The 16,883-nt window shown below is 45.3% G+C and overlaps 1 protein-coding gene and 1 non-coding gene across 6 annotated transcripts in view; one reads left to right on the top strand and one right to left on the bottom strand.

Moving 5' to 3' along the window:
• The first annotated feature begins 6,642 nt into the window (after positions 1-6,642).
• TRNAS-UGA lies at positions 6,643-6,715 on the top strand. Its single transcript has one exon. It is a non-coding gene; the product is annotated as a tRNA-Ser (tRNA).
• A 1,226-nt stretch (positions 6,716-7,941) lies between these two features.
• The window catches only part of LOC115462790 (long-chain-fatty-acid--CoA ligase ACSBG2-like), a 130,095-nt gene continuing 121,153 nt past the window's right edge, over positions 7,942-16,883 (bottom strand). For all 5 annotated transcript variants that reach the window (XM_030192791.1, XM_030192793.1, XM_030192792.1 and 2 more), the window contains 4 exons: positions 14,829-15,046; positions 14,506-14,645; positions 12,809-13,055; positions 7,942-8,289 (listed from right to left, as the gene is read on the bottom strand). In XM_030192791.1, coding sequence (XP_030048651.1) covers positions 8,213-8,289; positions 12,809-13,055; positions 14,506-14,645; positions 14,829-15,046 — 682 coding nt within the window. In that variant the 3' untranslated portion in view covers positions 7,942-8,212. The remainder of the gene's footprint in view (positions 8,290-12,808; positions 13,056-14,505; positions 14,646-14,828; positions 15,047-16,883) is intronic.

Here is a 16,883-nt window from a genome sequence, read left to right as displayed (position 1 = left end):
TAAGGAAGGATAGGGAGGGCCGAAGAGGTGGAGGAGTGGTACTGTGGCAAAACAATATCAGAGCGGCTAAAATGGAGGGAACCTGGGTTCGGCTCAAAAGGAGAAGCTGGACAAGAACCTGATTGGAGACATCCATAGATGCACAGCAGCTAAACAGTTTGGTGCAAGAGTCCTGACCTTTAGACAGCAGTGTGAGTGGCCAATGTCTGTCCGGGGACTTCTTTATGCTGCTGGAGAAGGCTAGATAAATGCAATTCACTCTATTAAAAATGTTACAAGAAAAGAAAGCATGCTAGGGATTATTAGGAAAAGGAGGCAAAGTAAGACCATATAATGCCTGTGTATCATTCCATTGTGCAACCTCACTGACTATTATTTTCAATTCTGGTTACCGTAAGTGTTATGTTATATGGATCTTCTATTCCATAACAACTGGTAGTAATTCTATGTGGATCACAATCAAAAAGAGACAACAGAACAATCAGGGGCATAGTTACAGGGGGGGGGGGGCACCCCAGAGTGCTACACCCCAGCCAATGAAAATTCAACATCCCCTTTGTTCCTTCCCTGCACCCTTGCGTTTCAAGTGCTTCTCACCCCTCCCGCAGTTCCGGCACTGCCAAGTTTTTCTTACCCTCCCCCACCCCAGCGATGCTTGCACCTTAATGCTATTATGCTGCTGTGCAGGAGCTCCACACAGTGTGTCAGGGTCTTCCCTCTACCATGTCTCACCCACTGATGCAACTTCCTGTTTACGCAGGCTGGGCGGGACCTGGAACAGAGAAGGATCCGACACAGCACACAGGCCTGTGTGGAATTCCTGCTGGGCAGCTATGATAGCATGAAGTGCAAATGCGGCAGCGGGGATGTGGAATTCCTGCTGGGCAGCTATGATAGCATGAAGTGCAAATGCGGCAGCGGGGATGTGGGGGGGGGGGGGGGGGGTTAGGAAGATGTGGAGGTGGCAGTGCCAGAACTGTGGGAGGGGTGAGAGGTACAGGACATGCATGCATGTGGGAGATTGGAAGGAAGGGAAAGAGAGGCACTGGGCATGTAAGGAGGTACGGGAGGGAAGGGATAGAGATGTGGAAATGCGAGGGGAGTGAAGGGAGAGAGTTGCTGGATGTGTGGGTGAGGGAAGGTGCTGGGTATGCAAGGAGGCTGCAGCGAAGGGAGAGATGTGCTGGATAGGTGGGTGGGAGAGTGGGATGGAAATGAAAGAGGTGCTGGATACGTGGGGGGGGGGGGGACTAGAGTAAAGGAAGAGGTGCTGGATATGCAGGCGAGGTCTGGAGGGAAGGGGGAGATGGAATGAAGGGATGTTGGACCAAGTGATAAAGGGAGGGGATCAAATGCTGAGTCCACAGTGGGAGAATGAACCAGATGCATAAGGGGGAGGGACGAGAGGTGGTGAGGAGCTGGTTGGGGTGGGGACAGAGAGGTATAGAAAAACAGAAGGGAGATGATGGGCATTGGGTGGGAGCATGGGGACAGGGACACAGGTGAGATGCTATATTGGGATGGCATATGGGAATAGAGATACAAAGGACATGGGGGGGGGTGAAGATATGGGAACAGAGATACAATAGACATGGGGGGGGTGAAGATATGGGAACAGAGATACAATAGACACAGAGGTGAGATACCAGACAAGGAGGAGAATAAGAACACAGAAGGGAGATGCTGGACAAGGAAATATAGAGACACAGAGATGGGAGATAGATGGTGGACATGAAGAAATGTCAAATGGACAGGAAAGACAGAAGAAAGCAAAGACCAGAGACTGGGACCAATATGATTTGAAAAGTAAAATGACCAGACAACAAAAAGGTACAAAACTATTTATTTTCTAGTTTATGATTAGAATATGTCAGACTTGGCATGTACATCTTGCCAGAGCTGGTGTTAGACATGGCTGAGGCCCAGTGCAGAAATCTGGGAAGAACCCCAAAGCCCACTACCAGGGTGCACCTTCTTCAGCTTCTGACAGGCTTAGGGCTCTGTCTGGCCAAAGAGCCAAGCGCAATTGCCCTAGTTGCACACACCCCGCCCCCCACCCCAAACACCATCCCTGGCATTATATTTTGCACACAAGGAAATACCTTTCTTGTTTCTCTAGGGTTGTACTACATGCAAGGTCTGGCTCCTTGGGGTTTCAGTTGGGGTTCCACTTCCCCAATTGCAAGGGCTTGAAATACAAGACGCTACACGCGTCAACCTTTTCTCACATGAGCACGCAGTTTTGGAATACACTGCCGCGCAACTTAAGAACGATCCACGAGCAAGCTTCCTTCCACAGATTATTGAAGACCCATCTTTTTGAAAAAATTTACGGAAAGAGCCAAAACAAAATCCACACTTACTGTTTATTAATGCACTATAAATCCACTTCTGAACTCTCATCCTCCGTAATCCCACATCACTCATACCTTTACTCACAGAAATATGTATACCATATGTCTTTACGCCTTAATATTGCCCTTCAAGCTCCCATTGTCTCCTTCCAATGTTCAATGTGTGTGTTCCATTGTTGCACTCAGGGGCGTATCTGAAAGTCGGCGGTAGCGGGGGCCGAAGCCAGAGTGAGGGGGCACATTATAGCCCCCCCCTGCCGCCGTGGGTACCTTTGCTGGTGGGGGACCCCAACCCCCACCAGCAGAGGTCCGCTTCCTCCTGCCGCTGCGAGGTTTTTTAAGTTCAGTGGGATTCGTCCTCCGTCACTCTGTGCTGCTGTTGAAAGAAGCTGCTAGCTGAATGCAGTTTCGGACTGAGTCTGATGTCGCTGCTGCACGTTGTACGTGCAGGACGTCAGACTCATGTACAACGTGCAGCAGCGACGTCAGACTCAGTCGGAAACTGCATTCAGCTAGCAGCTTCTTTGTACAGCAGCAAAGAGTGACGGAGGACGAATCCCGATGAACTTAAAAAAACCTCGCAGCGGCAGGAGGAAGCGGACCTCGGCTGGTGGGGGTTGGGGTCTCCCGCCAGCAAAGGTACCCACGGTGGCAGTAGGGGGGTCCAGGGTGAAATCTGCAGGGGCCCAGGCCCCTTTGGCCCCACGCAGATACGCCCCTGGTTGCACTCCTTAACGACACTTCGATTGTGTCGCATAATTCTGCACAATGTAATCCATAACCAATCTGTAACAAATTGTACTTCCATCATTCATTTCTTATTGTAAGCCACACTGAACCCACAAAAAGGTGGGAAAATGTGGGATACAAATGCAATAAATAAATAAATTTATATTTATAGAGTTTGTGGTCACATTTGTGTTCTGTGTGTGACCTTGAGGTATTCTGTCACCATGAAGTTTCTGTGTAGCATTCTGTAGTAATTTGGCTTGTTCAGTTCTCGATAGAGGTATCGATATTTTAGGGCCCCACTGTAATATTTAGGGCACTACCTTTTTCGTTAGGATCCTTGTTTTGGAAGTTAGTACTGGCATGGTAGATTTGCTCTAGATTGAGTGACTTAATTTGTAGTCTTTTTAAAACTACTTTACAAAACATACATGATTGATATGGATGTATTAAAGATAAGGAGCCTGTTTCAGGTGACCATCATCAATGCACAACGGTTGATCTCTACCGATACAGCTGTGTTATGTTTAATGTTTTGAATCTAGGGAGTCAGGCCTGTGGGAAAGAAGGATGAAAATGATAAAAACGGTTGATGGCTGTTATTGCAAATTCACAGATCTACAGTGTTATTTTCGGTTGTATAATACCAGACCTAGCTATGATGCTTAAGGTTGAACCATCAATAAAAATACTTTACAATATGTCTATCATTGAGATTACCAAAATGTCTTTGTATGGTGAGCTTTATGGGGAAGTGCCCTTTCTGTGCTCTTCAACCATTGTTGGTGGAAGTCCAGGAGGTTCTCTGGATGCGGAATGTGTTTGGCTTCAATACCACATGTGTGTTAGAGGAGGACCCGGGCTCAATGGGGGCTGATGAAGACTGCAGTCTCTTGTACTGCCCTTAGCTCTCAATTGGCCACCGAAGCCTGCACTGCTACCCTCGTTGAAGTAATTGGGAGTGAGATAGGAGGTGAAGGGTGGGGTAGGGATGGAGCATGGTTGCATCAGATGACTTTTTTCTCTTTCAAAAAAGTTGGCAACGCTAGTATCCACCCATCCAACCTGTTGGCCCACCCAAAAATTGTCTTCTAGTTATGACACCAAGAACAATTCTCCTGAAGTTACGGGTAATCAATAGATATAAAATAAAACATGGAAAAGAAAATAAGAGTGAAGGAGTAGCCTAGTGGTTAGTGCAGCGGACCTTGATCCTGAGGAACTGGGTTCGATTCCCACTGCAGCTCCTTGTGACTCTGGGCAAGTCACTTAACCCTCCATTGGCCCTGGTACAAAATAAGTACCTGAATATATGTAAACCGCTTTGAATGTAGTTGCAAAAAAACCTCAGAAAGGCAGTATATCAAGTCCATTTTCCCTTTTTATTGGACATAATACTAATTTCTTGATTAGCTTTCGAAGGTTGCCCTTCATCAGATCAGAAATAAGCAAATGTTGGTAGATGACAGTATATTGTATATTATTTGGCAGCCCAGGCCTGACTTAAGGCTCAGGATCTAAAAATGACAAGAAAAGTACAGGCCTTTAGCCGTAATCTGAACGCTGAAGTTCCAGCAAGCTCCTGAGCTATTGGGACACACCTTGCAGCAAAATGAGGGAGGAGCTAGGGTGCAAAAACTTCAAAAACAGGACACAGAGGGCTCCTCAGGAAGACGTAGCAATATGGTGGTCAGCCAGTAACTGGTAAACAATGGCCAGGTGCAGTGTCTTGCAAACATTTGGTTACTTCAGAGCTACTATACAGCTCTGGTAATTAAGGAGAGCAGATGAACGAGGTAAACATATTAAAAGCAGCCTTGGGAATTTCCTGTATTCAAGATACCTTCAGCTAGTCTGGGGGTGTCTTGAGGACTGGAAATAACCCAGAAAATATTCAATATATAAGTGAAACATCAAAGCTTTTCAGTGACAGTCTAATGGGATGGGGGTGGATAGGTGAGAGACAGGAAGAGTCCGGTGGATCAGGGACATATGCATGGAGACAGGAGGGGGACAAAGGAGTACAATTTTATGGTTTATAATGGGCTAGAAAACCCAGATCTTTGTTAAGTCCTGTTTGGTGGGTGTCAAAATATTTAATCATTCTGACTTCAAAGGTCTTACGTTCCTATATTGTTTAAGTTACCTTTCAGGATTCTTACTATGAAATCACTGGTACAGTGTTCTGGTTTTGTAAAGTGCCACCCCAGAGGCGTGACATCCTGGCTGGCACTGGCATTTTTCATGTGATGTCTTTGTAAGTTAAATCTTGTCTTTAGCATCTGGCTTGTTTCTCCAATATAGCATCCTTCATCACATTTTTTTACACTGAATAATGTATACCACATTGGAAGATGAGCATGTAAAGGATTCCTTTATGTTGAATATTTTTCCTTTGTGAATGACTGTGGGATTCTGTGAAATGTTTTGGCATAGTTTGCAGCTGGATATATTGCAATAAGGAACGCAAGACCTTTGAATTCAGAATGATTAAATATTTTGACACCCACCAGATAGGACTTAAAGATCTGGGTTTTCTAGCCCATTATAAACCATAGAATTGGACTTTGTCACCCTCCTGTCTCCATGTGTATCTCCCTGTCTCTCACCTATCCACACCCATTCTGTTACACTATCACTGAAATGCTTTGATGTTTCACTTATATATACTGCCATCAACATTTGCTTATTTCCGATTTGACGAAGGGCAACCTTTGAAAGCTGATCAAGCTTTATTTAAGTTATGTCCAATAAAAAAAGGTATCTTATTTTCTTTTCCATGTTTTATTTCTATTGATTACCTTTAAAAGTGGACTAACATGGCTACCACACCTCTTTACCCTGGAATTACAGTAACAATCTTATAAAATTGTATTAAAAATGTTTAACAAATAGGTTTTAAGATTCTTAGAGAATGTTAAATAGTTTGGTATAGCACGAATCAACAATGGCAACAGACTCCACATACGGACAGTTTGAAAGTATATAGAATTAAATATGTTGAATTTTTTAATCAATTTAGGCGATGTAAAGCTAAGTAACATTTGATTACTACTGCAAACGCTTTGAAAATCCACCTTTTTAAACGTATTGAATGACCATTTTTTTTTTGTAACTTTCTAGAAAATATCCAGTCTTGAGTTTGTAAACCATAATGAACTCCTGTGGGATTTTGCAGGGTATAAGGCCTTATTGTAATTGTAAAAAAAAAAAAAAAAAGTGGGCCAATATTCAAAAGGATCAAGTTTAGCAGCCACCATGAAATGGGAGTGTTCGGTAGCCCTGTACATGTAGGGCATTTGCCAGCTATGACATTCAGTCCCTACCCATAGCTAAGTGGTTTAGCTTGAGGAAGACTCATTTTTGGATATTTGATTCCAGTTGTGACAATTCAGATTCAACTGCCAAATATCCTACTTGCTATTGCCATTAAATACTAAATAATTAGAAAGGTAACTCTCTCCTCGCCATACATTTTTGATGGCAAGTTCAGAAATTTGAAGTCTTTAGGTGATACCATAGTGTCAAAAGCTAAAGTGTGGTCTAACGTGAATACACAGGAGTGGTGGCCTAGTGGTTAAAGCACTGGGCTTGAAACCCAGAGGTGGCGGGTTCAAATCCCACTCACTTAACCCTCAGGTACAAACTTAGATTGTGAGACCTCCTGGGACAGAGAAATATCCAGTGTACCTCTGAATGTAACTCACCTTGAGCTACTACTGAAAAAGGTGTGAGCAAAATGATCCAAAATAAAATACATACCTAAAGGACAATCAGCAAAATATCTTAGATGCTTTTTGCTTGCATCTCCTGTTTCTCTACCACCTTCTGGTGATCATTGTTTGCTTGACAACCACTGTATTATGTATTAACATGGGGAGAGAGAGAGAGAGAGAGAAAGGAGAGAGGGATAGCTGATGCTTACACAGGAGTCTATTTGTTAATGCTACTTCTATTGTGTTTTATGACATTTTTCATTAAATGGAGGAGTGGCCTAGCAGTTAGGGTGGTGGACTTTGGTCCTGAGGAACTGAGTTCGATTCCCGGCACAGGCAGCTCCTTGTGACTCTGGGCAAGTCACTTAACCCTCCATTGCCCCATGTAAGCTGCATTGAGCCTGCCATGAGTGGGAAAGCGCAGGGTACAAATGTAAAAAAAAAAAAAGAAAAAAAATTAGACTATAAAAAGACAACTGAACAGGGGTTAAGGCACATCACTTAACCCTCCATTGCCCCATGTAAGCCGCATTGAGCCTGCCATGAGTGGGAAAGCGCAGGGTACAAATGTAACAAAAATAAAATAGATACTATTGGAGATTCTACATGGAATGTTGCAACTATTGGAGATTCTACATGGAATGTTGCTATTCCACTAGCAACATTCCATGTAGAAGCCTGCGTGGCCACATTGGTGATCTGCAAGGGCCGACTTCTACATGGAATGTTGGAATAGCAACATTCCATGTAGAATCTCAAATAGTAGCAACAGTGGAGGAGTGGCCTAGTGGTTAGAGTGGTGGACTTTTGGTCCTGGGGAACTGAGTTGGATTCCCACTTCAGGCACAGGCAGCTCCTTGTGACTCTGGGCAAGTCACTTAACCCTCCATTGCCCCATGTAAGCCGCATTGAGCCTGCCATGAGTGGGAAAGCGCAGGGTACAAATGTAAAAAAAAATGAAAAAAATTAGACTATAAAAAGACAACTGAACAGGGGTTAAGGCACATCAGCTTGATGGAGAGGAACTGACCACATAGGGAGAGACCAGTTTCATGTCCTCCTTAAGGTTACTGCAAATATCCTCCCCTCCGTTAAGACCCTTCCAAATCTTCTCCCTCACAAAGATGTGCTACAGTCACCTGTGCAGTAAAAACAGCCTTTATTTCCAATCCATGTTATTGCTTATGTATAGTTTGTCCATAATTACACGTGGCTTAAGAAGGTTTTTAAAAAGCGTGGAAGGACTAGACGTAGAAAAGTGAACAGAAAGTGCCTCCGCAGGCCAAGGGAGACGGGTTTCCAATCGCACTTCACTTGTTCTAATGGTCTAAAGAATGGGACTTAGAGGACCAACATCTGGTAGAGAGGATCCCAGCGGTGTAAACATCCAACTGTTTTCCACTCAACACATTGCTACTCTTGGTAGAAGTCTTCGATCTCATTCTTGTACATTTTTAGCACCACCGGACGCTTTAGTTTCATGGTTGGACCTGGAGAAAGAAGATTCAGTTGTCAGTACCGGAGTGTTGAAGGGAGGGAGGATGGAAGGGGAAGACCCTGGGTAGCATTTGAACAACTAAGAACTCTTTCCCCTACTTTGAGTAGCAATCTGCGGTGCCCTGGACATATCCAGTCATATCTTCAGGATACCCCACACTGAATATGCATGAGATGGGCACTCTGCCTGCATGCTCTGCCAAGTGTCATGCATACTCATTGAGATATCCTTAAAAGTCAACCAGCTGGATGCATCCCAAGGACTGGGCCGAACAACTTATATGGATCTTGAAGTCTAAGGCAGTCAATACCAATTAAAATCCTCATGGTAGATATGAGCTGTATGCTGCTTCTCAGTGCGGAAGCTTTCCTGAACAGATTGACCCATCTCCCCCCACCCTATTTGTGCTTCCCTTGCTCCTCAATGTTTAAACAGTCCATTTTCTGCCTTACACTGTATCCATCTGGCTCCTTTCATGGATAGTCAGTTTCTTTAGTTCATACATAATAAAATTAACAAAGCTTAAACAAAAGACTTGTGTATATTGCCTCATTTCTTTCCTCCATACTCACATTCCTTTATGTTACTTCCTTACGAGCTATTACAATTACTATGAAGTTCAATTAGCTTTATAGAAACAGAGAAACATGACAGCAGATAAGACCTAAATGACCTGTCCAGTCTTCCCATCCACAGCAACCTTTCCCTAAAAGATCCCAAGTGCCTGTCCCACGTTTCTTATATTCAGACAGTCCTCGTCTCCACCACCAGGAAGTGATTTCACACATCCACCACCCTTTCCGTGAGAAAGAATTTCCTCAGATTACTCCTGAGCCTATAACCTCATCCTATACCTTCTCATTCTAGAGAATTCCTTCGTTTGAAAGAGGTTCACCTCCTGTACATTAATGCCACTAAGGTAAACATCTCGATTATATCCCCTTTCCCCCGCATTTCTTCCAAAGTATACATAATGAGGTCCCTAAGTCTTTCCCTATATGCATTATGAAAGAGACCGACCAGTTTTGTAACCGCCCTCTGGACCGACTCCATCCTGTTTATATCTTTCCGTAGGTGCGGTCTCCAGCACTGCACACAATACTCTAAATGGGGCCTCACCAGAGACTTCTACAAGGGCACTATCACCTCGCTTTTTCCTGCAGGCCATTCCTCTCCCTATGCACCTGAGCATCCTTCTGGCTTTGACCATCACCTTTTCTACCTGTTTGGCCTCCTTGAGATCATCAAACACAAACACCCCCAAGTCTCATTCTTCTTTCTTACACAGAAGTACTTCTCCCCCTAAACTATACCTTTCCCTTGGATTTTTGCAACTTAAGTGTATAACCATATGGTGGTTTTTTTTTTGCATTAAATCTTAGTTGCTAATTTCTGGACCATTCAAGTTACACCAGATACCTCCGCAAGCTACCCATACCCTCTGGGGTATCTACCCTATTACAGAGTTTGGTATCGTCTGCAAAGAGACAAACCTTACCAGACCACTCACAGAGATGTTAAAGAGCTGGCCCAAGGAACGATCCCTGTGGTACAGCACTGATAACATCCATTTCCTCAGAGCAAGCTTGAAGTCTCAGCAGCGGACAGGAAATGAGTGGGCATCTTTCCTGCCACGAAGAGGCCACTAGACCACCAGTGTGTATTGCGGTACATTTGGGGAGGGCATCCCGAGGCTCAGGGGAGGGGAGGGAAGACAAGACATCCTCCAGACCTAGAAATTTGTTTCCAGTGCTACGGGTATTGGTATAAAAAGCTCTACAGATATTGCTCTTTTTTCCCCCCCATTTCTATAATCCCGAGAGTTGTTAATGACTTTAGGGCTGGTACTCTTCACTCATGGCTTAGCAGTTACCTTTCGAATTGTTCCAACCAACTTACTCACTCAGGGTCCCTTTCCTATACTGTTCACTCCGGCATCCCTCAAGGCTCCATCTTATCCCCCACTAACACGAATTACTGCAAGTGTCGAGGACACCTGTAAAGTACACCAGAGAGGGACAGGGTTCAGTGACAGGAGGGCAGATGCTGGGATGCCGTGGAGGAAGGATGGGGTAGGTGTAGTGCCACTGCTGGATGGGCCCGAACCAAGAATGGGTGGGTCTGTGCCCACCCAGGCCCACCCGTAGCTATGCCACTTCTTTGGACGTTTTGCACTAAACGACCCAAACTACTAAATGCAAATACTTTGATGAATAAAAATATAGAATAGAGCCTGAGAATGGCTAGCTGCTATAGCTAATCAGCCTGTCATTCTCCTACTGACACTCTCCAAATTATGCCGCCAACGTGTTCCCTCTCTCTGCTCCAACAGTTGGCAAGAAAAACAAAAAGACTTCCAATTTTGCATTCATCAGTTCTTCTTGCTTCCCCACCCCCTTCTTCTCAGGTACTGACTCAAGGCACCCCTCCCCCCCACTGGTCTGCTTTCAACTTGCCCTCCACTGTAAGTTATCAATTCCATCAATTCTACATCTTCACCCTCCAACCCTTGAGCGATTTGCTGAACTCCTTCTCCCGCCTCTACTTCATTCTTGCTTTTCCTCTGGTTCAGTTCCGCTTGCCTGGAAACTTGCTTTAGTCACTCCACTGCTCAATAAACTCGTCTTGATCCCCACAAGAGGCTCTTACGAGACTGGGAATCTAAATGGCAGATGGCATTTCATGTGAGCAAGTGCAAAGTGGGAAAGAGGAACCCAAATTATAGTAATGTAATGCAAGGTTCCACATTAGGACTCATCAAATGGGAAAGGGATCTCGGTGTCACCATTGATATGTTGAAACCCTCTGCTCAGTGTGCGGTGGCGGGTAAAAAAAGCAAATAGAATATTAGGTATTAGGAAAGAAATGAAAAACAAAAATGAGGATGTTATGCCTTTGTATCACTCCATGGTGCCTCGAATATTGTGTGCAGTTCTGGTCACCACATCTCCAAAAAGATAGTGGAATTAGAAAAGGTACAAAGAAGGGGGAAAAAAATGATAAAAAGGGTGGGACGATTTCCCTATGAGGAAAGGCTGAAGCAGCTAGGGCTCTTCAGCTTGGAGAAAAAATGGCTGAAGGGAGATATGATAGAGGTCTCTAAGAATACTAAGTGGAGTGGACCAGGTAGACATGAATCGCTTGTTTAACTTTCCAAAAATACTAGGACTAGGGGGCACACAATGAAGCTGCAAAGTAAATTTAAAACAAATCATACAAAATATTTCTTCACTTAACAAGTAATTAAACTCTGGAATTTGTTGCCAGAGAATGTGGTAAAAGCAGTTAGCTTAGCAGGGTTTAAAAAAAAGAGAGTTTGGATAATTTCCTAAAAAGCAGGCCATAAGCCATTATTAGGATGGACTTAGGAAAATCCACTTTTTATGCCTAGCATAAGCAGCATAAAATCTGTTTTACTGTTCTAGGATCTTGCCAGGTATTAGTGACCTGGATTGGCCACTGTTGAAAACAGGATACTGGGTTATGGCAACACTTATGGTCTTAGAGTCAGTTTTTGAAACCCCCAGTACTCACCTAGAACCAGAAGCCAGCAATGTTCCATCAGACAGGGAGTAACATTGTGTTTTCTGCATTATGAATCAATTTCACTAATGTGAATACTTGTTGCCTTCTCACCTACAACCTTCTCCAGTCTTGAAGGTCATCTCCCTCCTTCATGTCCTCTTTCCATCATCCTATCTAGGACACCCCACCCCCTAATCCTATGGTCTTCTCATACATTCCTCCACCCCCCCCCCCCCCCCCCAATGATCTGTTACATTCTATTCTGTGCACTCTTCTGATGTGGTTGGAAAAGCCAGGCCAATCTTATCCATACCCTCAGCTGGCAGGAGCCATCATATCGGTTTCCTTGCATCCCACTCCCTTCCCAAACTCATTTGTTGCCTTTGCTCTCACCTCTCCACAAAAATTCTTGCTCGACCTGAGTTCTGGGAGATTCCCTCTGCTCAGTCCCAAGCCTCTTAGACATCTAGCTCATGGAACAGATAGCTCAGAAAAGCCCTGTAATTCTAGGCAGTAGATGGGGGAAGATGGGTTGGAGCAGGGGGCAGAGATTTCTCTGCTGCTTTGAGAGCCCCTCTCTCTATCCCCAGGATATTTTCCAGTTAACACAAGGACAGGATGGGATTGGAACGGCAGGCAGGAGATTTGAGGCAGGGCCCAGAAGATCATGAGAGTTTTTCAACAAGGATACAAAGCACTTTCCTAAAGTTACATCAGTGGAAATCATCTTGAAGTTACAAGTACAGTTTAATCCATTTACTCCTGAGCACAAACCCATGGCTCAGCAACCCCTTATCCAAACTATGCAGCTTCCAAGGTACGGTGACTGCTCACCTAACCTATCCTGATGACCATGTGGCACCCCAGAGCAATGACCGTTTACTGCCCTGACCATGAAGCATCCCGGAGGCAGTGATTATTCAGCCGGGATATAATAACCTTCACCAACCAAGCAGAGCCTTCAAGGCACATGTTAAATCACTCACCTAGCTCTCCTCCAATTATGGAGAAGTCCTTACTCAGGATGGTCCATTTTTGTACTTTCTGGGCATTCGATACAGCCCTTCTGTTTACTCGATCCATCCCCTCCTGGATGGCTTTATAAACAGCTTCATCTTTGGAGCTTATCACTTCAGACACACGTGTAGCTGTGCTGCCCAACTCCTGACAGAAATGGATAGCCTCTGGGGCTAGTTCATCCAGTGTATCTCCGCTTCCTGGATCTATTTTACACTGTGGATGAAAAAGCCAGTTATAACTGATTTCAAGATCAATGGTTTCCCCGATACCAAGTTAACTGATGTGAAACATGCAAGTGCACTGTGATAAGACATGTCAGGATGCTCATTTGCAATTTCATTGCTGTTTTAGTGTAGGAAGAGTAGCCACTGGGGTGGGTGGGGGAATTATAGTACCAGTTACTGGTAGATGAGATCTCCCAACCCATCCAGTTAGAATGTAATATTTGCTGTACTGATCAGACCATAAAGATCCATCAGGCCCAGCATCCTGTCTCCTACGGTACCCAAAGTCAAGGAGCAGATTGCTTATATAGGGGAAGCCACTTCTTTGAGATCTATATGGCTAATCCTAAGGAGCTACAGAGTGACACCCACCTCCATGCCGGATTTCCCCTTATCTAGAAAGGGATCATAGGGACTTTATCAAATACAAATACGGCCATTAGCATCGGACTCGCATCCACATTTGCCAGTGGCCCAGGATCAGAGCCGACAAGTGCGTGTAACAATGAGCTCACCAGATGCAAATACATGCTAAACAGGGACATTAGTATTCCTTCCCAATGCTCAGCGGACAACGTGCCAAACAAGGGCACTGACTCCTGTGTCAAACCCTACCCCAGCTCGGGGCTGGTGTAAGGTTTTGCTAGGGAATTGGGGAGGAATAAGGAGACCCTGTCCAGCATGCATTTGCATGCTTACGGTCCCCCCCACCACCCCACCCCTGATACAAAGGGGATAGAGCTTAGCGGAGATTGGGTGGCAGAGCCGGTGGTGGGAGGCGGGGCTAGTGCTGGGCAGACTTCTACGATCTGTGCCCTGAAAATGGCAAATACAAATCAAAGTCAGGTAATACACAAAGTAGCACACATATGAGTTTATCTTGTTGGGCAGACTGGATGGACCATGCAGGTCTCTCTGCCATCATCTACTATATTACTATGTCCAGTGGACCTCCAAATCCCCCTACCCTCCCACACACAGAAGCCCCCCATCCACACCCTCCCTTCCCACCCCAGCCTAGTGCTCCAGTGCCTCCCAGCCCCCCTCCCCCCTAGTGCCTGGAAGGAAAAGGGAGTAGGCACTCCCTCCTCCTGTAAGTGCTGTCTCAAAATGGTGGTGCCCTGCCTGGTGCATCCTGGGATGCACCGGGCAAGGCTTCAGTACCACTGAAGGGAGAAACTTTTAACATTTAAGAAAAAGAATACCATTTTGTACACACATGCAGCTTCACTCAGAAATCCTTTCGATTCCAGGCTGATCCACAGTTAATTGTTTCTCCATCCATACTCCACCATTCCCCTTCCTCTATTTCAATGCTTACCACTGTGTAAATATATGCTATGACAACACAGATGCTGCGTAAGTCTAGTAGCGCTATAGAAATGTTTAATAGCAGTAGTAGTAGTAGCAGCTATCTGGATATGGTCCCCTCCCCTTACCTTCAGGGTGAGTAGCATGGATAGAAACTTCCTCCTGTCTCCAATTAGCATGGCATTACTGATTATTGGCACCTCCTCCTTCAGCCTTTCCTCAATGATGGCCGGAGCAATGTTCTCACCCCCTGATGTGATGATCAGTTCTGCAACCAATTGGACAATTGAATTACAGCGCAAGTCAACCTTGAGTTTGCAGCCTAGGTCATGTCTGCACCGCAAGCTGAAGAATAACTGAGTTCAGCTATAATGGTAGTCGAATTCTCATCTCATTACTGTTTGGCTTGGAATGCCTCCCCCAGGACTACTAGAACCAAGCTAATCCTTACCTTTGATTCTGCCGGTGATGTAGAGGAAGCCATGCTCATCATGTTTCCCAAAGTCACCTGAGTGAAGCCAGCCCTGGTTGTCTATGGCTTCTTCTGTCAAATCCTTCATGTTCAGATACCCCATGAACACATGTCTGCCCCAGAAGCAGATCTCACCATTACCGTCCTCGTCTGGCTTATCAATGCGAATGCTGCTCCCTGGGATCTCCTTACCACAGCTGTGGAAGACACTGATATAAGTAACGTCTTGTGATAGATGAGAGGTGAAGATAGCACAGGGTATGGAGTAGATGTGTTCTCTAGGGGCCCTATATGACAAGGTGATTTAGTATGTCAATTTTAAATACAAAACCTGACCATGATTTTACTATTCAACAAAAAAACAAACCTAATACTGCTTATCTCAAGGATTGAGAGGAAGTGGCCAACCTCACCTTACCCTTCAAAACTTATGTGACCCAGGTGTACAGGAGATGTTTGTTGGGTTGATCTTACAGGAGTAGTACATGCATATTATACGTCTCAATCTCTATAAAGAAAAAACAAAAGTTATGAGGTCCTATCTCTTGCCTCTTCTTCCCTAGGTGCCAGCTCTGTGGGTACTTAAGCTCCCTTAATATTGAGCTAATTAACTTTGGCTAGGGAAAGGGACTGTCTCTTACATGTTCATTGTACAGCACTGTGTATGTCTAGTAGCGCTGTAGAAATAAGTACTAGTACTCTTTGGGATTCCGGAATCTTGCTACTCTGTCTTTATCCCTTATTGTCTGTCTTGATTAGATTGTAAGCTCTGTTGAGCAGGAACTCTCTCTTCATGTCCAGTGTACAGCACTGTGTACACCTAGTAGCGCTATAGAAATAAGTAGTAGTAAACGCAATTTTGTTCAGTTGAACAGTCCAAATAATTATAAAAAGTTGACTATGTCCTCTGCCAGTACAAAATTATCAGACAAATATTCATTCAAAGAACCTATCGAGTTATATGGTTTTGTTAAGCACTTGATTCATTCAGAAAGTTTGAATTGTTACATGTTTTAAATTATTGAAAGGAAGAAAAGACCTCAGACACAGTCTGTTGAGACTAATTGTCTACAAACTTTAATCTGTTATAGATAATCATTGGTCAAAAACATCCATACCCTACACCTCAGTGGCGTAGGAAGGGGGGGCGGGAGGGGCGGTCCGCCCCTGGTGCACGCGCTTGGGGGGGGGGGGTGCTGGCCCCGCTGGTTCCCTGCTCTCTCTGCCCCGGAACAGGTTACTTCCTGTTCCAGGGCAGAGAGAGCAGGGAACCAGCAGGGCCGACGCAGCTCCGAGTGACGTGCACTCGGGGCGGATCGGCCCTCCCGCAGGTAACAATGCGCTCCAGGGGGGGGTGCGCAGCGGCGACCCACCCCGGGTGCCGTTAGCCGTCACTACGGCACTGCCCTAACTGTACTTATTTTGTACAATCTTTCTAAAATTTTCAATAAAGCATTCTTATATCCAGCACTGTCTCCATCAAAATTGCTGGTCATTAAAACTACAGACACTCGTCTTGATAAATCGCTTCCAGCACTTCCTATATAATAATTCTCACCACCAACGTTCTAATGTGGGACTGCCTGTGTCTGTGGCTCCTGGAGTTGCTGAGCTAGGCTCCATAGCCAGGATGACGTCACTAAAAGCTGAGCGTGTTTCTCTACTCCTCCCCCTGCCTGGGAATCAGCTGTCAGTGCACCGCTCCCTGCCACTTCGGAGCAAGTGGCAGGGAGCGGCGCATCAAAAAAGTACAAGCGTGGCACCACAGAACCACCCCCCTCGGCGCATCACCCAATCCCCCCCCCCCCGGCACATCAAATACCCCTTCCCCCACCCGAAGCACATCAACACCCCCCCCCCCCCTGTGCATCAAACCCCCTCGCCACCCGCAGACAGCGGCCACTACAAAAAGAAAAGCGAAAAATGTTTTTAAACACAGCCCAAATCATTCGCAAATGCTCAAATCTTACAACGCAGTCTCTGCAGCCACTCCTCCTCTCACCTCCACGTCACTGCCCCTGGAGTAAAACCCCA

Source organism: Microcaecilia unicolor, chromosome 2 (genome assembly GCF_901765095.1).
Source record: "Microcaecilia unicolor chromosome 2, aMicUni1.1, whole genome shotgun sequence".
NCBI lineage: Eukaryota > Metazoa > Chordata > Amphibia > Gymnophiona > Siphonopidae > Microcaecilia > Microcaecilia unicolor.
Note: the sequence above shows the minus strand (reverse complement) of the source record. Positions and strands in the feature narration are given on the sequence as shown.